Source organism: Schistocerca nitens, chromosome 1, assembly GCF_023898315.1.
Source record: "Schistocerca nitens isolate TAMUIC-IGC-003100 chromosome 1, iqSchNite1.1, whole genome shotgun sequence".
In the NCBI taxonomy this organism is placed as follows: Eukaryota; Metazoa; Arthropoda; class Insecta; order Orthoptera; family Acrididae; genus Schistocerca; species Schistocerca nitens.
The window spans coordinates 1109097314-1109125146 of record NC_064614.1 but is presented as its reverse complement, the minus strand read 5'-3'; the positions used below and the strand labels follow the sequence as shown (position 1 = coordinate 1109125146).

General features: G+C 41.4%; 1 protein-coding gene across 1 annotated transcript in view; it reads right to left on the bottom strand.

The window, feature by feature from the left end:
- The window catches only part of LOC126198921 (transcription factor IIIB 90 kDa subunit), a 382817-nt gene that overhangs the window by 348590 nt on the left and 6394 nt on the right, over positions 1 to 27833 (bottom strand). The window contains exon 2 of the mRNA XM_049935559.1: positions 15973 to 16060. Within this exon, the coding sequence (XP_049791516.1) occupies positions 15973 to 16060 (88 nt within the window). The remainder of the gene's footprint in view (positions 1 to 15972; positions 16061 to 27833) is intronic.

The following is a 27833-nucleotide window of genomic DNA, read 5'->3' as shown; positions in this document are numbered from 1 at the left end:
TCACTCAGGAACAAATAAATGGTGACAGTGTTAGGACACACAACACTGTGTACGGCTTGTTTTGCGAAGTGAAAAAGTAACTGCAAAACTGAAAATATGCAAAGTACAATTAACATGTTTGTGTGCAGTGCCCTTGGAATGAGAAAGAAGAAGGACTGGCCACAACAGAATGTTAGTAATAACAAATATACACAAAAATGTTCTCGCACAAAAATCACATTTTTAAAAAGCTCAAGGGGTAAGTCAACTTGCCGATAAAATTTACAGTTACATCGTTTGGTTTGCAGATGACAAACTATGAGTGCAGGACACCATACAGATGGTTCTGCAAAACCATGTACCATAAAATCAAGGTATGAACAAAAATGAACATAGATGAATGCTAAATCTTCAATTTATTACGCAGGCTTGATACTGTCAATCTGTAATTTACTTCAGTAGTTTCTGAGCATCATCTTTCATTTTCTTGTTTATGGAAACTTTCTCATCACATGCATCTGTTTGCAGTTGCCCAATGTTCTTGTGGGAAAACATGTACTCACAGTACAAAAGCTAATAGGGGGCAAATGATACTTTGTCCTATTCTTTAGTGCCTCTTCCAATTGTTTCAGTTAAGCTGGTGGCCTTTTTGTGTAAAAGGATCCATCACATTATAAAATTTCTCTATTTTTCTTGTTTTTTTTTTTTTTTTTTATATATCTAAAAACAAAGATGATGTGACTTAACGAAAGCACTGGCAGGTCGATAGACACACAAACAAACACAAACATACTCACAAAATTCAAGCTTTCGCAACAAACTGTTGCCTCATCAGGAAAGAGGGAAGGAGAGGGAAAGACGAAAGGATGTGGGTTTTAAGGGAGAGGGTAAGGAGTCATTCCAATCCCAGGAGCGGAAAGACTTACCTTAGGGGGAGAAATGGACGGGTATACACTCCCACACACACACACACATATCCATCCACACATATACAGACACAAGCAGACATATTTAAAGACAAAGAGTTTGGGCAGAGATGTCAGTCGAGGCAGAAGTGCAGAGGCAAAGATGTTGTTGAATGACAGGTGAGGTGTGAGTGGCGGCAACTTGAAATTAGCGGAGATTGAGGCCTGGTGGGTAACGGGAAGAGAGGATATATTGAAGAGCAAGTTCCCATCTCCGGAGTTCGGATATGGTGTTGGTGGGAAGTATTCAGATAACCCGGACAGTGTAACACTGTGCCAAGATGTGCTGGCCGTGCACTAAGGCATGTTTAGCGACAGGGTGATCCTCATTACCAACAAAAACTGTCTGCCTGTGTCCATTCATGCGAATGGACAGTTTGTTGCTGGTCATTCCCACATAGAATGCATCACAGTGTAGGCAGGTCAGTTGGTAAATCACGTGGGTGCTTTCACACGTGGCTCTGCCTTTGATCGTGTACACCTTCCGGGTTACAGGACTGGAGTAGGTGGTGGTGGGAGTGTGCATGGGACAGATTTTACACCGGGGGCAGTTACAAGGATAGGAGCCAGAGGGTAGGGAAGGTGGTTTGGGGATTTCATAGGGATGAACTAAGAGGTTACGAAGGTTAGGTGGACGGCGGAAAGACACTCTTGGTGGAGTGGGGAGGATTTCATGAAGGATGGATCTCATTTCAGGGCAGGATTTGAGGAAGTTGTATCCCTGCTGGAGAGCCACATTCAGAGTCTGGTCCAGTCCCGGAAAGTAACCTGTCACAAGTGGGGCACTTTTGTGGTTCTTCTGTGGGAGGTTCTGGGTTTGAGGGGATGAGGAACTGGCTCTGGTTATTTGCTTCTGTACCAGGTCGGGAGGGTAGTTACGGGATGCAAAAGCTGTTGTCAGGTTGTTGGTGTAATGGTTCAGGGATTCCGGACTGGAGCAGATTCGTTTGCCACGAAGACCTAGGCTGTAGGGAAGGGACCGTTTGATGTGGAATGGGTGGCAGCTGTCATAATGCAGGTACTGTTGCTTGTTGGTGGGTTTGATGTGGACGGACGTGTGAAGCTGGCCATTGGACAGATGGAGGTCAACGTCATGGAAAGTGGTGTGGGATTTGGAGTAGGACCAGGTGAATCTGATGGAACCAAAGGAGTTGAGGTTGGAGAGGAAATTCTGGAGTTCTCCTTCACTGTGAGTCCAGATCATGAAGATGTCATCAATAAATCTGTACCAAACTTTGGGTTGGCAGGCCTGGGTAACCAAGAAGGCTTCCTCTAGGCGACCCATGAATAGGTTGGCGTATGAGGGGGCCACCCTGGTACCCATGGCTGTTCCCTTTAATTGTTGGTATGTCTGGCCTTCAAAAGTGTAGAAGTTGTGGGTCAGGATGAAGCTGGCTAAGGTAATGAGGAAAGAGGTTGAGGCACGTGTGAAAGCACCCAAGTGATTTACCAACTGACCTGCCTACACTGTGATGCATTCTATGTGGGAATGACCAGCAACAAACTGTCCATTCGCATGAATGGACACAGGCAGACAGTGTTTGTTGGTAATGAGGATCACCCTGTGGCTAAACATGCCTTGGTGCACGGCCAGCACATCTTGGCACAGTGTTACACCGTCCGGGTTATCTGGATACTTCCCACCAACACCAACTTTCCCTCTCCTTCCCTCTCTCCTGATAAGGCAACAGTTTGTTGCGAAAGCTTGAATTTTGTGTGTATGTTTGTGTTTGTTTGTGTGTCTATCGACCTGCCAGCGCTTTCGTTTGGTAAGTCACATCATCTTTGTTTTTAGATATATTTTTCCCACGTGGAATGTTTCCCTCTATTATATTAATGTCATTAATTTTCTTGTTTTTTTGCTGCACAAACTTTAAAGTGGGCATGGTGGATGACATATACTGATTTGGAGTAAGTACTTGGTCGTACATTTGTAATATCCTCTTCATTATGCCCAAGTTATGGTCTCACAGTAGATAAGAGTGCCCTCCAATAGTGAGAAAGTGGCAGATTTTATCAATCTGCCACTGCTTGTTAAAATCAAGAACATTATTATAATCCTACAACGGCAATTTGGGCCACCACATATTTTGCTGAAGAAGTGGAGCTCTCTTAAGGGGACAAAATGCTCACTGTAACAGTATACGCAGCACTCATTTTATTACAATATTTATTACCTTGACCCTCATTATAACAATAAAATGTACCTCCACCTGTTTTTGTGTTGTGTATCTCAAAAACCCACAGCATACTAAAACGTAATCAAGTTTATGCTTTTTTGTTTTCTTGTTTTTTCATCATTATTTGAAACTTCAAACCATGAGATGCTCATCTTAAAATTATAAATTAATCAGAGTTCTCAAGAAAAAACATTGGTTCAGCAAGATTCCATGCACGCCTTAAGTTTATTTCTAAAATGTTACAACTCCTATTACAAAGAATTCCAGATTTAAATCTGCTCTCTACAAGCAGCAAGACAATGAGAGTCTCCAATTTCAATTCCAGTCAATGCATCTACATGTCAAGGAACTGACAAAATCTGTATTTTTAATTTTTGAGGAGTTACCTACTTTTAGTAATAAGTGATTCAAATGCAGCAAACTGAGTTAATATCTGAGCAGTAGAACAAAAAAGAACTAATAATTAAACTCTGTCCAAACAGATGATGCAAAGACAAATGATAGCAACTGACAGCTGTGTCATCCTCAGCCAGTTGGTGTTACTGAATGCAGGTATGAAGGGGTGTAGGGTCAGCACACCGCTCTCCCAGCCATTGTCAACTTTCGTGACTGGAGCCAGTTCTAGCACTGCAGCAAGGCCGTTGGCATACACTAGAACCCACTACAAAAAAAATTCAGAAAACTGTGAAAAAGCACTATATCTACCAATTGAACTACACTCTGGTTGCCTAGTCCTCAGTACATTAAAGAGAATGAATGATACAGCAAAGACGAGGGAGGGGGTGGGGGGAGGCATATCGAGGCCGTCTTCTGACCACCGTGAAAAATAAAAGATCAGCTTGGCTCGGTGAGTGATTTCCCTAAATCACTTCAGGCAAATGCCGGGATGATTCCTTTGAAAGGGCACGGCCGATTTCCTTCCCCATCCTTCCCTCACCCGAGCTTGCGCTCCGTCTCTAATGACCTCGTTGTCGACGGGACGTTAAACACTAATCTCCTCCTCCTCCTCCTCGGCTTGGTGAAGGACAAACTACACCTGCAGATATCTGGTATACATAGCACCCATTGTGATTATGGCCACCAATACACTGGACAAACATAGTGCCGCATCTCACATTGCTGCATGGAACACATTAGGTGCGTACACCTGGGACATAAGGAAAAAACAGCCGTGGCACAACACGGCCTCAATGAACAAGGGACATATGTTCACATCTGAATAAACAAAAAATTTGTGCCAAGCTAGTGGCTTTTGGGTTAGCATCTTCAAAAAGTCAATCGCAACAAGGCTCCATGACAATTTCGTCACCAGAGAGAAGGCCTATCAGCTTAAGTTCAGCATGGAACCCTGTCACTAGCAGCTATATATCCAGAATGCACTCAGTAGTTGATGCTTCATGAATATGGGTATAACTAAATGCAATAAGAGTTAAATGGAGGTCCGTGCCACTCACCATAGGTCACTGAGCCCTATGTCTGTGGGAAAGGGGCAGAGACAGACAGCCACACTCAGATGTGTGTGTGTGTGTGTGTGTGTGTGTGTGTGTGTGTGTGTGTGCGTGTGTGTGCGCGTGCATGTGTGCGTGTGTGTGTGCGTGAGAGAGAGAGAGAGAGAGAGAGAGAGAGAGAGAGACAGAGATTCCCAAGCAATTTCAATGCTTCACCAGAAGATGATGAGAGTGACGACCATCAAATCATCCTCGAACTTCCTACATAGGCACCCGGATGGAAGCTCGAGAAGATTTCATCAGCAGTATATTCCAAGAAAGCTTTACTTTCATATATGGCTATTTTGCATTTGAAACAAACATGTGGAAAAGATATAATGCCTGACAGGTAATGCTCCCCTGGACATTCACCAAAAGCTGGCCACAATGCTGAAAGGGGAATATTGAAAACAATGACAGGCCCTTCTGTACAGCTACAGACGAGTAACACAAAGACTGAAATCATGATACAACATTCTTAGCAGAGAAAAGATCTATGCACTTTTATTACTGGGGAGGGGATGTTAATCTCAAATGGTCTACATGATAGTCTTTGAACAAGCTAACAAAGGGAAGGCCTCTGTCATGGCCAACCAATTCAGCTCCTATTCAGTATGTGTAACACCTAAAATGAAACACTGTAAGATATTTTGGCTTAACACTCAACTGTGTTTCTGAGCGGGGGAAAAAAAAAAAAAAAAAAAAAAAAAGAAACTTCCCCTAAATTTCATGACGTACAATTGACTCAAAATTGACAGTATCAATGTGTGTGTATATATATATATATATATATATATATATATATATATATATATATATATATATATATAAATTAAGCACTGTTGATCAACACATATTAGGTTGACAAACGCTTATTTTACAACAAATTGAGGAAATAAGTGTTTACAACTGCTGCATAAGTGCCCATTAAGTAAGCACTGGTCAATGAAAGTGCTGCTGGTGTTGCAACTGAGGCATGTGGCTGGGGAGTAGAGAACAAGTGTTTTACTCCAAAATGCATTTTGGAGTTCTTTTTTACCAATTGAATTTTTTTCGTATCAAATTTGGCAGGAATAGGAGGGTTAATAAGGTAAGCAAAAATAATAATCAATAATAATGATGTAGGCAAATTTCTCAAACAGTTTTCCATTAGCAAAAAACTAAAATTTTAATCCTGGTCGCCTTCCAATGGCTTTTTCACTCAATCTGTTAAATGTCCTCACTTTCCTTCAAAGAACTACTTCAATGGTACTTGTCATTCGTACTTGTCATTCTTTACAGAATTATATTGTTCCTTCTGAAGAGTCAGCACAAAAAAGACCTGGTTTACATTTAAAATACAGGGTGAGTTAAAAAAGACTTTACAAATTTGGAATGATTTAGAAATTTATTGAGATAACTTATAAAATTGGTAGCTCTAACATTCTGTAGCAAAAAACTTCAACTTTCACATAAAGGTGTCAACTGTCATTTGGTTTGATGTGACTACCATTGATGATGTGGCAAACACCCCACTGGTAATCAATTTCTTCCCATACTCGCAGCGAAACAAGTGTAACATGTGCAACAGTAGTGTAGATTCGATTTTTCAGGTCAGCTAAATTGTTCAGTAGGGGAGGAATATACACACAGTCTTTAATAAAACTCCAGAGAAAGAAATCCTGTGGTGTCAAGTCTGCCGACCTGACAAGCAATGATCAAGAAAACCTTGAGCTTTGATGAGGAAATGAAGTGGTGCACTGTCTTGCTGGTAGTAAATCATCCCATCTCAGTCATCTTCATCGATCTGTGGAATTAAAAAGTTTTCATGAAACCAAAACACATACTGATCAAACTCTGCATCAGTGAAAGAAGCCATTTTAACTGTGCACTACTCTGGCGCTTCTGGTGGTGGAATGGGCTACTGGTGCACCATGTGAATCAAACTTGAGTTGTTTGCTACAAAATGACACATCTACTGATTCTGTAAGTTATCTCAATAAATTTTTATCTCTTTCCAAAGTTGTTAAGTCCTTTTTGACTCAACCTGTATTTCTATTTTGGGAGTTAATTTTAATGTAATTCACGCATATGAGAACATTGCCTGATAAACTAGTGCTGACAGCTGATCATGAGTTATGTTATGAATCATCAATGCATCCGTACAATTCGGCAATTGCCACTGAGCTTCTGGAAGCATAATGTAATTTTGAAGCTACAGAATAAAATTCTGTCCAGTGTGTGGCTGTAAACAGGCATTGTGTGGTTGGCGGTATGTGTTCCATCATAATGAATTCACAGTACTATTACTCAGAATTTTTTTCATACAAAGAGGCTTAAAATTTTAATTCTTTAGTAATCAAAGTCATTTGAGGAATTTATTTGCCTACCTTGTTATTATGGCTTATTGATTTACTTATCCCATTAATCCTGCTATTCCTAGCAAATGTGATATGTAAAAAAATACAAATAAAAAACTGCAAACTGTGTCTGGGATTCGAACCCACATTCTCCACTTCCTGGCCAACAGCTATGGTCTCTATGACAGCGGTGCTTTCGTTCAGCACCATTTACCTTATGGACACATAAATGCCAGTCATAACAGTTTCTTTCCTCCATTTCTATGAAAACGTGTTTTTCAGACACTACATATGATGATGAAAAATGCTCACTTTTCAATTTCTTATTGATCTCATCAACTTTGAGAGTCTATTCCAAGTCACGAAATTTAGGGGCGGTTTTCTCAAAAGTGGGAAGGCGCTGAGTCAAAATATCTTAGAGTATTTCATTTTAGGTTATACACAAGTAACCTGCTGAATAAGACCCAAATTGGTTGGCAGTGTCCGAGACCTCCCCTCTGTAAGTGAACTATTCCAAGCAAGAGACTGCATTGCCTATGCTGATGATTGATGCTGGTTGATAACAAAGAAGGCTAGGTCTAGGTTGGAAGCAAACAGTTGGGATGTTACCCTGCTTCATTAATGGTGTTACATATGGTCCTGAAAGCAAAACTGTCATGCACAAGGAACTTGATTATAGAAATTAAAAAATGATGCCACTAACAAGGGAATGGTCCAATAAGACATGTCAAAACCTATCCTGAAATTTTTTACACAGGAAGAAAACAACAAAAGAAATGCACTTCAAAATTTTAGCTGCCAAATTCATAGAGCGCTAGGTGGTGGTAGAAATGTACACCCCTACTGCCACTGTTACGTTTCAGGTTGCTGTTCACTGATAGTTTCTCTGACATTACAGTACACAGTTACTATTCTCTCAAATTAGCCACTCAAGTAACTTATATTACAAATTATCAGTTGTTTTTTGCAGTATTGGTAAGGACTGACAACACAGATAAAGCTGAATTAATATTTACTGTGCTTTCGTAAGGGCATGCCTGCTAATAGTACCTTTCTTCGAATTCCAGTTTCACAGTAATGTGGAATCCAATTAATATTCTTAATTTAGGAATGATGAAATATGAAGAACACAGTTTCCAGCCAACATCACCTACTTCTACTGAGGATGTACATATGTGCCATTTGTTACTTGATATTAGAAGAAATAGGAAATATCTGTGATGATTCCATGAACTGTGGTTCGAACGACGTCACTTGTGCCAGTAACAGTTCTGAAAAAGAATACCTTCCAAGCCCAAAAAGACATACTGCAACAGCTTTCAGCGGCAAAGAAATGGCAATGAAAAACTGTTTGAAAGATTTAGAACTGCTCATCAGAGGCTATGCACCATTGTCAATAGAGATCTATGAGACTGGGCTCTCTGAATTGCGTCTGACATGAACACTCCTAATTTCCAGGCTTCATCAGCATGGCTATGCAGGTTCAAGAAATCATACAAAATAGGAAGTTGCAAAATTACCAAGTTTACATCACGTATATGTGTAGAGCAGCTGCCATATAGAGAAATTCATAGCTGATGTGAAGACGAAACTTGCTGTTATCCCCACAATTGCTGCTTATAATGCTGATCAGTCAGGTTTTGTGAAAGAACTGCATGCACACCACACTTTACCATTTCAGGGTGAAAAAAAGACAGAGTCTTTGACTCATTCATATACAATAATGCCAGTGATAAGTATGAGGGGTTTTCTGTTTCCGCAGCTGTATATTTGTCTTCAAGAACTGCAAGGCAAATTAGGACCAAAAATAAAAATATGGACTGTTTGGTTGCAAAAATCTTGTAATTGATGTATCAAAACCTGGAAAAATGGGAAAGAATAATTTTCAACATTTCGTTCGAAACTTATTCTTACCAGCTGCAGAAACTAATTCATTGCTTTTGTTGGATTCATGGTCTGGACATACTGATGCCTCAGTTTTTGTGGATGATGATGAAAAATCTGTAGATGTAATGTAGATTCTGCCTGGAGCTACTACTGCGATTCTACCTCTCGATAAAGAATTTTTTCGACAGTGGAAAGCATTTTTCAGGAAATTATCAGACAACACAATTTTTGATACCTCTCTCTCATTTCAGATTTATCAGCGGAACAGTATTCTTAAGCTCCAGTCATTTGTGCATTACCAGTTTTCTTCACCACGATTTACAAATTTGATCAAGTATGCATGATATGCAGTGCAATATGCAGAAAAAATGGTCGGGACCATTTCTGACTCCATCCCACTTCTGCCTAAATAAAACTAGTGCCTACTGTGAAGTGCTTGACTGCATCAATTTTGTCTTTGTCCAGTGTGCCTGGTGCAAGAAAAATGTTTGTTTTTGTCATTCAATAAGCACTTCGCATGCTTGTAATGACTATAGGGAACAAACAAAGAATTGTTAGTCAAATGTACAACATTCAAACATTATTATAAGGGATGGTCTACAGGAACTGTTATAAACTGTAGTACAGCAAGACACATTTCATTTCAACAAATTACAAGCCACTGATGGAAGTCGTTTGTAACATCAAACACTGCCATGATTTTATGTTCTCTGCTAACCACTTTTATCAGAATTACATGTGTAAGAATTGAACTGTTGATATGAAGTTATTCATAAAAATGTTTGTATCATTTAAGCCAGGTTTGCACCAGAGCAAACAAGCTAACAAGCATGAAACTACAAGAATTCTGTCTGATGTACCCACTAGGCCTCTTGCAGGTCTTTCAACTGGACACCACTGCAGCTACTTATGCGTCCCTAACCTTCCCGAGTTACCTAATTGGAAAATAGAGACCTGCAGTCTGTAGTGGCCACTCCAACATCTGTGAGAAGCGAATGCTCAGTTAAAAATCATAGAGAAAATGTTGTGGTCTGAATGGGATTTGATCCTGTACTCTCTGGATTGTAAAGCATGCACTTTACCACTAGACATTTTCTGTAGGGATTTAAAAAAAAAAAAAAAAGAAGGGAGAGAGAGAGAGAATATGACCATTAGGCCTTACACACATAGTGGAAACGCTAGCTGTGTCCCTTCTTGAGATGATGCTCGATGGTAATGGGAAGCCAGGGAAAAATGGCATCCAACATACAAGGAAAATTTTGAACCAGTGATAAGGAGAGATGGAGGTGCAATTCCGTGTAAAGTGCATGATCTCCACGCATGTCACACTTCCACACAAATTGAAACACTTAAATTCTTCCTTCCCTGCACCATTTTGCATACTCTGTCAAGAACAGTGCGCTCGCCATGCAAAATAATCCTCACTGAATAGCAAAGTTTCACGTTGTGGCTCTAACAAGATAGAGTTGTAGTTCCAAAAACTAAAAACTAATAACATAGTGTTCATAGGCAATGTTTGCTAACTCGTATTCTCTTCCGTTCCCTCTAGTATAAACGATTCTACCCATATACAAGTGAATGATAGTGAATTTTTGGCAAATTCTCATTCACAAATGTTCATTTCCATTCGCTCATTGTAAACCAGGCATTAGGTGTGACTCTTCAAGCTTTCCCAGCAGATGTGTTACAAATAGTCTTCATGGTTTTGCTGCCAGATCACTTTGCGCAAATGCCACAATATTTCCTCGGAGCAACTGTCTGACATCTTCAGGTGGTTCAGCCTTCGTGGTGGCTAGGTACGACTATTAGTATCCGCACGTCAATGCCCCGTTTCTAGATAAAGCATGCGAAGAATGCGCAGGTGCAGAAATCACACATGCGCAATGATCTGCAGATAGATGGGGTGCCATATTCACACTCCCTCAGCCAAAAATCGCAGAGCGGCTCTCCTGCGTGTGAACTGAATGCTGCGTTTGCCAACAGTGCAGCCAGACGTTACTCACCAATGGCCGTACTAGACCAATGGTATGACGGATCTGTTATTGAAGAATCTTGATTTTCATGTCGTGATTTTATAGTACCCATTGCAGGGTTCCAGGCTGTGCTCAGTTGAAATCCACATCCTTGTTGATGAGATTATCAGCTGTTTGGATATGTATTGCTTCCTTAATGATGCAATTCCAGAAAGATGGTGCTGGGGATAAAACTTCCATCTTTTCATAAATCATCCAATGTCCTGTATTCAGACAGTGTTCCGCAATTACCGACTTTTCTGTTTCTGTATGATGCTTATGTTCATCACAGCTTTCTTGTACTGTGTGGCATTTCTGGCCTACGAGGTGTGACAATAAAGAAAGGAGACTGATGTGAAATAAAATGTTGCTTACCGTTTCAGTCAAGTTTAGTGTTATCTCCTTCAAAGTAGTTCCCTTCTGACTGCACACACTTTTTCCAGCACTTCTGCCATTGATGGTAACATTTCTGGAACTCATCTTCTGTAATATCCTCCAAGAGCCTCATCACAGCTTTTGGGACATCTTGAGTTGTTTGAAAATAGTGTCCCTTGACCGCCGTTTTGACTCTTGCAAATAGAAAAAAGTCGCATGGAGCAATATCTGATGAATAAGGTAGCTGTGGTAGTACTGAAATTTGTTTTGGGGTTAAAAATTGCTGTACTGTCAGAGCAGTACGGGATCGCGCAGTATCGTGATGCAGAATCCAGTTATCAGCAGTGTTGGCACGGACACGAAGAACTCTTTTACAAAGTCCTTTTAAAATTTCTTTGTAGTAATATTGGTTAACTGTTTGTCCAGGAGGCACCCACTCTTTACGAACAATTCCCTTGGAATCAAAGAAGCACACAAGCATGCATTTCACTTTTGACTTTGACATGCGAGCTTTTTTTGGTCTGGGTGATCCCTTTGAGCACCATTGGCGTTTTGTCTCTGGATCATACTGAAAAAACCAACTTTCATCACCAGTGATAACACGGTTCAACAATTCTGGATTGATTTCCGTTTGTCCTAACAGATCGGCTGTCACATTTTTCCGTGTTTCTCGCTGTTGTGGTATGAGATTTTTGGGGACCATTTTCGCATAAATCTTTCTCATACCAAGATCTTCAGTTATTATTAGACGAACCGTTTCCCAATTGATGTTCAGTTCTTCTGCAATCATTTTCATAGATAATCTTCGATCACATTGTATGAGTTCACACACCCTGGCCAAGTTGACATCCGTCTGTGAGGTTGATGGTCATCCACTGCGGTCTTCATCTTCAACATTCATTCTGCCTTCACTAAACATTTTATGCCAACAAAAAACTTGGGCTCTTGACATAACCTCCTACCCAAAAGCCTTCTGAAGCTTACCGTAAGTTGTCGTCATGTTTGCGCTCAATTTAACGCAAAAAGAAATGACGTACCATTGCGCAATATTATGCAGTTCCATTTCCGTGACAAACACGTGTTAACTTATTACAGCACAACTCATGACTGAGCAGTTGCATTGATGTCCGCTTGGACTAGAAGCACCTTATAGACCAAGGTCAAAGATATTGTGCTGACAAAAGCCTGCAGGGTTGCCACATCTTGCAAAGAAAATCAGTCTCATTACTTTATTGTCGCACCTTGTACATACGCTGCCCCACATTGTACACACCGCATTTCCTCAGGCCAAGGTCACCCTTAACCGAACCCAACAGGTTTCTCAGTTTTGCAGATGGTTGAAAAACACATTTAATTCCTTATCTTCCAAGAACTCTTCTGATTCTTGACAACATGGCACCAAAATACAGTAAAAAGGCCAAAGTGGTGGGAAATTGTCGAAGTCACACAACGTGATCTGGCGGCAAACCTGTGAAGACTATTTACAGGCTTTAGGTGCTTAAGATTGGTGTCTGTGAACTCCGGATAATTCTGCTACATGGCTCCGCATGAGTAATTCGCTGAATTGCATGCTAGATGGGCAGGGCTGTATGAACTGTTGTTGTATGCTGCTCTTCGCATGGCAAAAATCTGTAACTTCAACATTTTTTACAAAATACTTGCAGTGCCTCTTAGCAGCAGTGCATTTCTCTTGTTGTCTTCTTCCCATGTAAAAAATTTAAGGGTATGTTTTGACATGTCTTATTGTGCCATTTCCTTGTAAGACATGCAGTATCAAGGAGGTTCTTGGAGCCATATATGAACGGAAAGCAAAATTTTCATAAATGCAGCGGAAGCATCTACTTGCAACCTCTTTGGCTCGTGTACAATATTGCAACAACTCCTCAGAATGAGTTACATCTACCTCTAGACACAACCAGCTTTGACCATGGGGCTGTACTTGTCCTCACAGCAGCTTATGTTCCGAGTGTGTGAGAATACAGGACAAGACTAGTCCTATTTAAAGTGCAGGGGAGAGATTTAAGGGACGAGATTTCAGAAACATCACAGAACACAAAAACTTGAATTATGGAACAGAACAGTACACAATACTGTACAGGGGAAAGCACTACAATACAATTTCAACAAAGAAGTTGGGAAGGCGCCCAAGACAATGTTGGAGATTTACAATTATAGAAATCAGAAGAGAAGGACGGAATTTCAACATATTTTTAATTATGTACATAAACATGCAAAAAATAGTCCCATAATGCCGAGTGGCAGCTGGACATTCAATTAATTACTTTTCTTCACCAAGAGACATATTACAACAACAGGTTAACATGTACTGAGCTGCATATGGTGGGATGGTGAGTGTTGACATACACCTACAGTTACAATGTCTGTGGTGCTGTCCTCCATGATAAGTTGCAACATAGGAAACAATCACAACAAAAAGAAGATAGCAACATCAATGCAAGATGATGATGGTCCTCATAGTGAAACAATGTGAAATGGTAAGAATGTTAGTAAGTGTAAAATCAAAACAGAACGATTTTTATATTTGCGAAAATGTAGAAAGTTATGAAATTTGGATTCTTTGAGATAGTCAGAATCAACAAGATACCAGAAACGCTGTACTAGTGCCAGGGATACAAACCAGATATTTATATATTTTGACCAAATGGTTGATAATAGCAATGCAGATATGAAGTTTAACATATGAAACAGAGATGCACAAGTTTCTTCATTTATGATTATTATGTAGCTACATTTGGTTTTATGTAAATTGAAAGGAAAGACATGCAGAAGTCAATAATAATAATAATAATAGTAGTAGTAATAATAACAAATTTATTAATTGTTTGTTATAATAATTATTTTTATTTTTAGAAATATTATCATCCTTTATACCTCAAAATATAAGCAACCAAAGTAATTGAGCTGGCATATTTCACTAGTGACCACACATCCCTATCATAGTTTCTCATCTAAATAATCACAGAGCCTTTTTTCTTTCCAAGGTCTGGATGCTTTGCTTTTTGGCTGCAAAATTCCAAAAACTGCCATTCATTTCTTGAAGCCATCTTTTGTTTTTTCTCCAGTTGTGAATACAAACTTCACTCACACAGTAGTTTCTTTCCACTGCACCAATGTTCTATGCTTTTTCAATAAAGTTTTTCTTTAGTTGTGTACGAATGATAATGAGAACTTTTACTCATAATTAACAAGTTAACATGTGGTTAATACTTCACTACTAACATGCTACTGAAGCATAAGAGACTGAGGCTGCAACAACGCTACAGTATAATGGAATCTATTGTTGGAGGTGGAGCAGTACCAACCTTATGACTGTTAAACCATGCACCATAGTTATCATCCTTAAATTTGGGGAAAAACATGTCCAGATTATTTGCATATCTACAGTAACAGCAAAACTAGCAGCACCTGAAGGTTACGCCAGGATCAGTCATTAAAATATTCTGTGAAAATGGAAACAACAATTCGGCAGGGGCCTCCTAGATTGACGCAGGTGCCACTTACAGTGGACACCAGCACCTGCCGCCCTCCTGCCAGTATCACTATTAATCAATCATGCCAAGAAAACCTGAGATTCAAATCTTTCCATTCCAATACCATTGCAATGTGTCTATTTTGAGTTTCTTTTTTTAATTTGTTATTTCTTTCGAGTATATCTTTGAGCTACCTATCAAAACAGCTCAATATTAATAAAATGCTACAATTTATACCTTGGCCTCAGTACAGGTGGATCTCTCTCTCTCATCCCAAGGTTTGAGCGGTATCTTTACCAGGTAGGGCTGACAGAAGAGATAGAGAAGATCCAATGAAGAGCAGTATATTTCCTCATGGGATTGTTTAGTCAGCGTGAGAGTGTAACCGAGATGTTCAACAAACTCAATTGGCGGTGTTGTACATCAAAGAGAGGTTGACTATTGAAATTTCAAAACAACATTTTCTGGGAAGCATCCGGCAACATATTACTTCCTCCCACATACTATGATGGAAAATTCAAGAAATTAGAATCAATACAGAGGTTTACTGACTCCCTGAGGAAGGAACCACTTGCTTCAAAAGTGGGGGTAGTATGTCGCCTTTTACCTTTACATATATATTGCACATTTAATCTTCTGAAGGTAAGTAGCAGGTAGCAACTCTTTCTTACAATTTATTAGAATCTGTACCATGGCTGTTAGACTACTATTTCTCTCATGTTGAATAGGACCTTCTGTTGCTCCTGATCAAAGGCTTGGAGAATCTCTTTCTTTCATTTGGCAACTTCACCATCCATCCTTTTCTTTCTCCTGATGAAGCAATTTAAAAAAAAAATCTTAAGTAAGACATTATCCATATTCTTATATTATATATGTCTGCATTGCTCCAATAATTCCTGATAGGGTGACTGATAAGTATATGCTGCTCTTCTGCCACAAAAATTCTCCCAGTTATTCACTCAACCCATTATCCTCATTCATTGTGATCACACATATTTAAGCATCAAATTCTCAACAATTATCTTTTCTTTTAACTGCCTCTTAATTTTGCATAAGCTGATTTTTTTTCTCTCTCCACATAATTATGTTACCTGTGGCAATAAGTGGCTTGGCATCATGTTTTGTGTGTGTTTTCACCTAATTCTCTTCTGTTGTTGCTGAAGGAGTTCCCAATACCCACCATAAGCCATTAGTAAATGAAAATACTGGTTCAGAACTAGTGTAATATACAATGAGACACAGAGATACATTTCATACCTTAGCTGCTGGGCTAGGTTAGTAACAGCTCGCTTAGCATTGCGTAGTGTGATCTCTCTTGATTCCTTCCCGAAGCCAGCATGAAAAGCTGAAACAGAACAGGAATATATAAACTTTGATTTGATATTATAGGACTTAACCTATGAGGCACACAGTACAATACTGATTATTTTGTTTCCCAAACTATGAGATTATTTATGTAAAGTAATACCACTAAAATCAAAACTTCATGAGTAGCACAACGTAAGAACATATTTATAAGGGAAAAAAATTGCATGTAGTAAAGGTACCAGGAAACCTACATACTACAGCAACAGAGTATGTCTGAATGGCAATAAAAATGTGAACCAAATTATAAACAAAATAGAAAGTAGCCTCCACTCAGAACAATATACATGGTGACTCCTATAATTGTTTAAAAACACCCTAAGTGATGTAGATGACGCTGAGAAAAGTAATTTAATATAACAAACATGGGACAACAAATTTCGGGAAATACCTCAAAAGTGGATGATAAATACTGAACATGTGATGTCACTGGATGATGTATCTCACCACACATGCAGCGACTGGGCTTGGAACTGTCATCCACTTTTGGGGTATTTCCTTATGTTTGCAGCCGGACATGTCCCATATTAAATTATTTGTCTCAGCATCATCTATGTCACTTCAGGGGCTTTTAAATATTAATAATAATCACCCTGTAGGTGCAAATTGGGATACAGAAATAGACTCGCAAACATAGATGACTACTAGACCTGTAAATAATATAATTATCTTTGGTGAATACCTTTATTTTAAATGTGCTGCGTGTACAGAATGGACCCTAAAAGGCACATGAAAACGTATAACAGTGTGTGTGTGTGTGTGTGTGTGTGTGAGAGAGAGAGAGAGAGAGAGAGAGAGAGAGAGAGAGAGAGAGAGAGAGAGAGAGATTTTGCTCTCATTATTACATTACCATGAAAAACGATTGTAAAAAATGAAAAACACAAGAAAAATGTGGTGTTAATTGCCGATTTACAGGACTAGGTTGCTCAGTCATCAGCTATTTTTCCTCTTTATAAGAGGTTTCGAACCAGTGCATGAGCATTTATTGGCAATTACACTAAAATAAATTTTCTGTTCAATGGTTCCTCCACAGTTAAATTCAGATGTATGCTTCACACTTCAAATGTCATGTTACCTCAGCTAGCACCTATGGCTCATACAGCCAACAGCCACAGTCTCATAGATATACTAACTGAATATCCAGGTTTGCCAGGGTATGTATATATTCCAATCCTCTATTATATAATCCAGTCAGAAGGATGGACATACCAAATCTTCTATTAGTCCATCTCCCACCCTGCTCCCCCTATCTATCACCACATTATCAGCCCCACACCAGTTGGAAGTTGATGGTTCCCATCCCCTCATTATCTCTTTCCCAATGGTAATATGTGTACCAAGTTTGGTTGAAACTGATTCAGGAGTCTAGATGGAGTTTTTACCTGCAGTTTTGCCAGGGTTCGCAAATGCCATATATTTCAGCTATATTTAAAATATTTCACACTTATTTCTTGACATATTTCACTGAAACTCTAGTGAATTGCATCCTGTGGTTTCATCTTCTCACAGCTCAATATTTATGACATCATATCCCATGAACTATGCGTTGTACAATGGTATAATTTTGCAGGTACATTCAGTGGTACATGTAAATACTATCTGCAAAAAGTGTTGCAAATAGAGTTAGTAGTTAAGAAGTAATAAATTAAAATGCCACGTCTGATGTGGCAGTTTCACTGTTGAACAATGGAAACATAGTTGTGTCATGTGGCCCCTTTGCAGGAACAACCTTTTTTTCCTGTGATGAAATGTGTAGTTTGTTGTCTTCTTATTGTCGCAAGTGGGCGTCACTGCAGCTCGCGTAGAATTTTAGCAATGCAACAAGCAGCCAAAGTAGTTTTAATCGGGTTTGAGCGGCAGAGCTGCAGCGTTTGTGCCGTAAGTGTTGCTTTACCACTCATTTATTTGACCAGTTACAACAAATGAGTGGGCTACACAATTGGTGACTGCAAAAAAGCTGTAAGCTCAGTTCCAATCTTGTGGAGACTTCAAAGTTACCATCAATGCTGTTATTGACACATACCCTCTGCATTAAACTGGTGAATTACTTGCAAAATTGGGTGGGGGGCTAATTATTTTCCAAAACTGACCCCGCTGAGGCCCTCTGCAAGTTCCATTAGATAATGCATTGAAATGATTGTTTGTAGTGTACAGGCCTTTTGGTCTTTATCAATATAAACATTTAATATTTGGAATGGCTAGTGCCCCAACTATTTCCCAACACTTTTTGGAGCAACTTATGGCAGATGTTCCTTGGTGCTTCAAATGTCTTGACAATACTGTAGTAATAGGTGCTATGATAGAAGAACATTTACATAACCTCCATTCCCTCTTTACTGTTCTGCAAAACACAGACCTTACTGTGATCTTATGAAGTTGCAATTTTTTTAACACTGTATTTTTTACCTCAGTCAAGAATTTTCCAGGCAGTGTGTTTGGTCCCTGTAACAGCATGTCACCTATATTATGGCTCTGCCTCGCACGAACAGTCTGCAGGAACAACAGGCACTCGTCGGTAAAGTAGTATACACAATCACAGGTATATTCTGAGTGTAGCTACTCTGGCTCACCCTCTGCAACACTTGTTTCACAAAAATGTTCCTTCAGGTGGTCACCAGCCTGTGACCATGCATTTGTGCACCTGAAAAACAAATTACCCTCTGTGCCTTGCCTTGCAACCTGGTAAACATTTAGTCTTGGCCTTAGATATGGCCAATATGTGGAGGGTACAGTTCCAGCCCATCGTTATGCTGATGGCTTTGAGCAACTTATCCATTTTCCAATATTCACATCATTAGGGAGCCTCCCACACTAAACAATTGGCTCATCAGAATGTTCTTGCCTGATACTGACTGCTAGGGGGAATGCCAGGTCACAGCTACTTTTTGATTGTTGATGCTTTTTCCGAGTTTCCTTATGTTGTTGGTTGGTCACCCACCACAGCAGATGTGATGGTCAAGGTGCTCTCAGTTATTATTTTCTATCAAAGGCCCACCTTGTATGGTGGTTTCAGATAATGTTCTTCAATTTTTGGCTCTATCCTTTCAAGATTTTTGCTCACGCAGTGGCATCCACCATATCAAAGTGCCTCCCTCCATCTGCAATCCAATAGCCAAGCAGAATGTCTCATGTGGACTTTCATAATGTAAATGTGTCATGGTTCATGCCTTGAACCCCGGTGTGGGTTTGGGTGTTTGAATGACACCTTCACTGTCTTCTGGGCATCATCCACAGCCAGCACAGGGGCCTTGCGTTCATGGTGCATACCAATGGTTGTCTTGTGGCGCATCATACAATCAGCTGTGCCCTAAGGTGGGCACTGAAACCTCCACATGGAATGCCACATCGGCACCTCTTCCACCATGTCACCTACCTTCCTGATGTGGTCTCTGGCTGCTCCGCCAGTACCCTGGCCACACACGGGTGATGCAGCTCAGCCTCTCGATGCTCCTGCAGTGTGTCCTCTCGCAGGAGTGGGGCGGTAGGGTTGTGGTGCCAGGGTCTCGTATGGGTGTGCCCGCAGGTGTTGTCTACACTAATGAAAGTGCCTCCAATGCTGACGCAGGCAGGGGCCTCCTAGATTGATGCAGGTGCCATCTACAGTGGACACCAGCACCTGCTGCCCTCCTGCCAGTGTCACTTACATTACCTCTGGATGAAGAGGCTCCCTAGCTCACAGCATCTACAGATGAGTCCAATGTCAACAAGACCCCCACCTACTGGGTGCCAGGGTCATCTGCCTGCTCCCCTGAAGGGGGAGGAAGGCACATGTGTCTCCACTCGCACTACTTCCTCTCCTATGTGCTGGTCCACATGTGACAGGAACTGTCCATGCTCAGGATGACTGTTATGAATGTGTCAACCATCAGCCCGTCATGGAGGAGTTGGCATCTATTGGCTCTTTCCCATGATAAAGGAGGAGTGTAATAATCTGCACTTTACAATACCTCCACTACCACTACTGCAGCACACACTGTACATATAGTATCGCACTATTTGGGTGCTCCAAGCCCTCACCAGAGGCCGCCAACCATGAACGGCACCTCAGTCACCTGCAGCCAATAGCCAGTGGCCCCTGGTGGCCAAATGCTCTTTATATTGCCTTGCTCCAGCTCTGGCTGGCAGTCTTGTACATGTCACTGAACTGTATTCTATTACTTCTGTTTATGCTGTCATTCAATTATATAATAAACAGTTGTTTACATGTGTTTTATTGTGTTCGGAGTTAAAGCAGACTCCTGCAACACACAGCAGCAGAGCAGTATTCTGCACTATGGTTTGGTTTACTGTTAGAAATTCTAAGAATGTCTGTTTCTATAACAGTCAATCAGTATATTACTTCGTCTTATGCACACTGATCAGCCATACCATTATGACCAGCTACCTAATAGTCAGTATGTCCATCTTTAGCACAGAGAACAGCGGCAATGTATCACAGCATGGCAGCAAAGAGGCCTCAGTAGATCGCTGGAGGGAGTTGGCACTACATCTGCACACACAAGTTACTTTAACTCCTGTAAATTGGGTGAGGGAGGGCGGCAGATGAGCTCTGGAACCATTTTCAATAACATTCCACATGTGTTCAAATGCGTTTAGATCTGGCAAGCTGGGTGGCCAGCACATCAACTGAAACTCGCACCTTTGTTTCTTGAACCTCTCCATCGTCTCCAGCCAATGTGCAACACTCGTTGGCCATCATGGTGCCATGCAGGAACTGCACTGGACCCATGGATGCCCATGTGAATGTTCCCCAGAGCATAATGGAGCCACCGCCAACCTGTCCCCGTACCAAAGTACAGATGTCAAGGAGTTGTTCCCCTGTAAGACAACAGATTCGTGACTCCATTCGACATGATGAAGAAGGTATCGGGATTCATCAGACCGTGCAACACTCTGCCATTGTGGCAACGTCTAGTGCGAATTGTCACATACCCATTTCAGTCAAAGTTGCCCGCGTCATGGTGTTAACATTGGCAGGTGAATGGGTTGTCGGCTGCAGAGGCTCACTGTTAGAAGTATTCAGTGCACTGTGTGTTCACACACACTTGTACCCTGCTCGGCGTTAAAGTCTGATGCTAGTTCTGTGACAATTCACCACCTGCCCTGTTTTTACCAGTTTGCCCAGTCTCTGATGCCCAACATCTGTAATGACGGGTGGCTGCCCTGCCCCGCAAAGCCCAGACCTGGTTTCACCTTGGTTCAGTCACTTGTTGAAGGCACTCACCACAGCACTCCTCAAATACCTGAAATACCTGACAAGTAGTGCAGTTACCGAAATGCTTGTGCTGAGCCTCCAGGCCATCACAATTTGCCTTCAGTCAAACTCAGATAGATCAATGCATCTTCCCCCTTCTACACTTCTAGATGCAGACAGCACACACTCACTGCTATTACATCCACCATGCCTGTGACTGACTAGCAGTCATTCCTCGCCAGGTGATGCTGCTATCACCCATAGAGGTTTGTATTGATAGCAGCTTGGGTGTATATCTCGTGAAAAGACTATGAAGGTAAAATTAGAGAGAGTTGAGCTCATGTGGAGGCTTACCAACAACTGTTGCTCCTGTAAACCATTTGCAGGTGGAAAAGGAAAGCAGTGAAGTGACAGTGACACACAAAGTACTCTCAGCCACACACCATAAGCTGGATCATGGAGTACAAATATAGATGTAGAAACAAAATAAAGATTTATGGCTTATTTCATGAGGGGTAAATGAAGGTAGCTGCAAAAAATCCTGCCTTAAGCACGATATTACGAGGCATGTTTTTTAAGTAAGGTCCGTTTTAATGTAGACACTAGTAGTTTACGAGCATACCGCAATGAGTGTGTGCGTCGTGTACCAGCATGCCTCGGGAACAACTGTGATCAGTTACATCTCTGTAGCTAACCTGTACGGTTCTGTTCTGTGCTTTCAAAATGTTTAAGACTATTAACTCGCCCGCCACGTGTGATGTTCGCTCAGTAATACGGTTTTTGTCAGCAAGGAACCTGTGTGCTGCAGAAATTCATTGACAGATTTGCGAAGTGTACGGTGATGCTGTTATGAGTGAAAGCAAAGTGCATAAGTGGGTACAAGCATTCAAAGATGGCCACAACAACGTCCTTGATGAGGATTGCTCCGGTCGCCCTTCTTTGATTACAGGTGATTTGGTGGATTCATTTGAAGCAAGGATTCATGAGAAAAGGTGCTTCACAATAATATGTCTCTCAAATGAATTTCCTGATGTGTCGAGATCAGTGCTTTACAACACTGTTTCTGAACACCTAAAGTTTAGGAAAATGTGCTCCCATTGGGCCCCGAAACTCCAGAGGAACACAAAAACCAAAGATTTGAGTGTGCGATGAAGTTCTTGATTTGTTATCACGAAGAAGGTGATGGCTTCTTGAGTCAGATCGTAACTAGAGGTGACACATAGGTTTCGCTTATCATGCCCGAATCGAAGCAACAGTGCATGGAATGAAGACAGATATACTCGCCTGTAAAGGTGAAGACCAAACAGACTCTGTCCCAGTGCAAAATCATGGCATCGGTGTTTTAGGATAGGTATAGTGTTTCGTTGGTTGATTTCATGCAATGAGAAACCACTATCAATGATAGAAGCATACTGCCAAACCCTGAGAAAGCTACGCAGAGCGATTCAAAACAAAAGACGCAGCATGCTGACAAAGAGAATTGTCCTTCTCCATGACAATGCGAGACCTCACACTGCAGGTCAGACCCATGATTTTTTGGACAGTTTTGCTGGGAAGTTTTAGACCACCAACCCTATGGTCCTGATCTTGTGCCGAGCGATTACCATCTGTTCCTCCACCTCAAACAACACCTCAGTGGCTACTGTTACAATGACGACGACATGAAAACGGCAGTGAACTCTTGGTTATCGGAGCAGGTAGCAAGTTTTTATGAAGAGGGTATTTTAAACTTGGTTGAGAGGTTGGATACGTGCTTGAACAAACTCGGCAACTATGTAAAAAAATAGAGCGAAGTATGTACTTTCTGAAAATAAATTTCCTTTTTTGAAACAACCTTTTATTGTGTACTTATGCTCAAACGGACCTTACTTAAAAAACATACCTCGTAGTAATACTGTCAAAAAATCTATCACGTGTATCACATAAGGATTTACTGGACAGAATGTCATCACAGTCTGAATAATCTAGATTATTATTGACCCACTTCTGCCTGCAATAACTGGTATCTTCAACCACTCCATGACCACATTCATTTTCCCTATTGCCTAGAAACATGGATTTGTCAAGCAACAGCCCAAAGTAGCACCACCACATCACCCTCTGCCTGACGCAGGTCTTTGAAAGAGAGAATTGAGATCCATGCTTCAAAATTATTATTGTGCCTATCAGATGATTACCTGAAGCTAATTCTAAAGATCATCCACTGGTATCAAACTGGAGCACTGTGAAAGAGTCACCTACATATTTGATAACTTAGAATATCTCCAATATGACTGCAAAACAACTGAAAACAGAAAGTTCTAGATGAACATTGGTAGACAGCACTGGAATCCCAATGTCTGGAACAAGGAGAGGATAAAGTAGTGCTAGACAGTGATGAACGTTTTCAGTAGATAAATGAATACAGCAATTCATTGGCGATAGTAGTACAAACCATTTTGGATTGTGGAGTTCAAGTACATCAGGTGGGAGGTGGTGGATTTAAAATTATGAAAGCTGCACTGGGATTGAGTTACAAGTTCTTGAGATTGTAGATACCAGAGAGGTCACTGATTCATCACCCTCTTCAACAGTTTGTGTAGTCCATTTGTCAAGCGGGAAGGGGTTTAATGCTGTCCAGGTATTGTGAGTTCTTTCCAGGTTTAAATATGGGAACAAGAACACATACTCTGTTGTCGTTTCAGCTGGTTATTGAGCCATCCATTTTATATACTAAAATACTCCAGGTAAAACTCATTTTGAATCTGTATGTTCTCTGTTCATGTGTATAAACAGTTGTTTAAGATCCAGAATGAGATTTTCACTCTGCAGCGGAGTGTGCGTTGATATGAAACTTCCTGGCAGATTAAAACTGTGTGCCCGACCGAGACTCGAACTTGGGCACACAGTTTTAATCTGCCAGGAAATTTCAGTTGTTTAAGATATTTTCTCTTTACTCATTTTATCAGCTTGCATCTGATCTGCTGTATTTTTTTGAAAACAATGAGTAGCAATTGAAGATAGAAAACAATATGTGATTTGAGACTTTCTCGGCGTATTCCATTCGTGAAATCTTCTCGGGTGATCAGCCGAGTAAAGGCGTCGTCTTCTCGCAACGTTTCGAAGGGTTTCGTACCCATCATCTTCAAGCGAAGTGTCGAGATGCTGTGTTGCGCGGTCCTATAAAGGCTCCTGGACCAGTGACTGATTCCGGGCGCCGACCAATCAGGTACCTGCGGAATCGGCCGCCGCGCCAGTGGTGGGGGGTTCGCGGCGCGGACCGGGCGTCGAGTCCCTGCCGGTTCCTAATACGTCTGTGGCCGCTACCGTCTTCGTGCCGGAGCGTTCTCTTCTAATTTTAGTTATTGCGGGATTCCACGCTGTACTAAGTTGGAAACCAGTGTCATTGAGTCATTGAGCAAGGCGATGGTCTTGCGAGTCACGGAAGCTGTCGTGTCCTTGTCCAGTTGCTTGTAGGCAGTATCTTGTAGCAGTGAGTTTATCTTCTGCCAATAATCTTCTTTCCTCAGTATCACCGTGGCATTGCCTTTGTCAGCAGCTAGAACGACAGTGTCCTCATCTTCTTGTCAGCTTTGACGTCACCTCACTCTTCACACGAGTACCGCTGGAAGACTCCCTAGCGCTGCTCGAAACACGCTTTAGTGAGGACACAATAAAGCTGTTCCGGCATGTGTTAACAAACACCTACTTCAAGTGTGGAGGCAAGTTTTATGAACAAGTGGATGGTGTAGCCATGGGGTCCCCCTTAGCTCCAGGCATCGCTAATCTTTACATGGAGCACTTTGAAGACATAGCCCTGGACACCGCCCCGTTGAAACCTAAAGCCTTTTACAGATATGTGGATGACACTTTTGTCGTGTGGCCACATGGCAGAGAGAACCTGCAAGACTTCCTGCGACATCTCAACAGCATACACGGCAACATACAATTCACCATGGAGGTGGAAGAAAACGGAAGCTTGCCCTTCCTTGACATTCTAATCAAGAGGCACCCTGATGGCACCTTGGGTCACGCTGTGTATAGGAAGAAGACACATACGGATTTATACCTTCATGCACAGAGTTGCCACCACCCAGCACAACGCAACTCAGTGCTTAACACACTTGTGCACAGGGCCAAGTCTATCTGTGATGATGACAGCCTACCTGCAGAGTTACAACACCTAAGGAAGACCTTCCGCAGCAACGGTTATAATGAGACGCAAATCTCGCGCGCCCTACACAAGAGCAGGAAGGTAGACACACCAGAAGAAGAAGATGAGACCAGATGCCTGGCATTTCTACCATACGCGGGACCGCCAACAGCCAAGATTGCCCGCATTCTGGAGAAACACAACATCAAGACAATTTTTCATGCCCCAAGTAAAATTAAGGACATACTCGGCTCAGTCAAAGACCACCTAGGACTGCAGACTTCGGGCGTATACAGTATTGAATGTGAATGTGGTACGAAATACATCGGACAAACGCAACGCTGCATCACGCAAAGGCGCTCGGAACACATTAGAAATGTACGCCTTGGTCAGACAGAAAAATCGGCGGTAGCGGAACATAGCCTTAACGAAGGACACACCTTCCTCTTTGAGGGTACGAAGAAGTTGTGTGACGCTAAAGGATTTTGGGATTCAGTTTTCAAAGAGGCTGTAGAAATTCGGTTGAACAGCAACCTGATCAATCGAGACACTGGTTTCCAACTTAGTACAGCGTGGAATCCCGCAATAACTAAAATTAGAAGAGAATGCTCCGGCACGAAGACGGTAGCGGCCACAGACATATTAGGAACCGGCAGGGACTCGACGCCCGGTCCGCGCCGCGAACCCCCCACCACTGGCGCGGTGGCCGATTCCGCAGGTACCTGATTGGTCGGCGCCCGGAATCAGTCACTGGTCCAGGAGCCTTTATAGGACCGCGCAACACAGCATCTCAACACTTCGCTTGAAGATGATGGGTACGAAACCCTTCGAAACGTTGCGAGAAGACGACGCCTTTACTCGGCTGATCACCCGAGAAGATTTCACGAAAAGAAAACAATATAATACAGTGAGGACCAAAATGGACATCATATGTGCAAGCAGTCAGGAAGCAATCTCCCGAAGTTGAATGGTTAAATATTGTTGTCAGAATATGAATTGAGGGCCCAACAAGCCCAAGAAGCTTTGGAAACAGCCAGAGTTCAGTAACAGTCTATTGGAGTAGTGATGTTCCTCTAGTTTTGGGCTCATGTTATGACCCTATAGCACTTTCTTTCCTTGCTTGCTTTAGTGAGCTAGGAAAGATTATACTTGGGTATTTGATCAGATATACTCATAATTTATTTACCAAACTATGCCCATGTTAAGTACAGTGTCAGTAGGTAAGACACTGTATTAGGCCTATGTCCACTGTGATACATTTAAATGCAGTCTCGAAAGTGTAATTAAGACTATCTGATAATGACATTGATCAAATGTTTGATAACTTGACCAGACTAACAAGAAATAATGACAATGACCTTGTTTAACAACAAAATAAAAATGACAATGACTCTGCTGAAACAAGATTCTCTTCTCACTCCATACCACTGGCTATCAGAAACTCAATGCACAGTGGCATATAAATAAAGCTGTTCTTACCCTAGATGTTGCATTGATCACTACAATGCTCTGATAGGTGTGGTCTTATTGGAAATAGTATGCCCTCGCTTTCCTATGAGATTTGCACTTACCCAGCCAGTAACAAGAGACTTATAGTATAGCATGAGTATGGAATCACAGTGCAGCTTGGCATTTTCTGTATGAAAACAGAACTACCAGATATCGAAGAAGCAATAAATGACAGAAAAAATCTTAGACCAGTACTAACCATCAGCAGGCGAAAGGTTTACTGCTACCAATAGCCACAAATATAGGTGACAACACTATCCTCACTTTTGAAACTATTAGTTCCTCCCTCAGCAAAGAGGGAAATACGGAAGCGTCCGATCCCGCCCGTCTGCTTTGACCCATGATGTCACAAATATGGCGGAAACAAAAACAAACACACACACTTTCCACAAGAAGCCTAATGACACTAACGGGACAAGCGCGGGAAATGGGGTGTTTTGGGTGGGGGACAAACTAAATATAAACAAATTTAGAGGCCTTGCGTAGCTACAACGTGTAAGTGAAGACAGCCATGCATGAATACCCACCCACCTCCCCAGGGGTCGTAACCCCTGCAACCCATAGAAGATAAAGATGCTTCAGTAGCTGATTAGTGTTTTTTGTCTTTTAAAAAAAAAAATCCTCACGGGATAGAACGAACAGATCAGAAAGATAAATATAATAAACTAAAACAGAAATTGGAGGAAACAGATAATTAAAATAAGTAATAAATGTTTTTTAAATTTAAAAAAAAAAAATCTCACGAGATAGAACGAACAGATCAGAAAAGTAAATAAAGTAAGATAAAACAGAACTGGAGACAGCCACACTCAAACCAAACTCCGCGCCGTCATGACATCACACACGACAACACCCTTACGTCACAGGTCAAAGCAGACGCTTGGGATCGGACGCTTCTGTCGACCCGCAAAGAGAGAG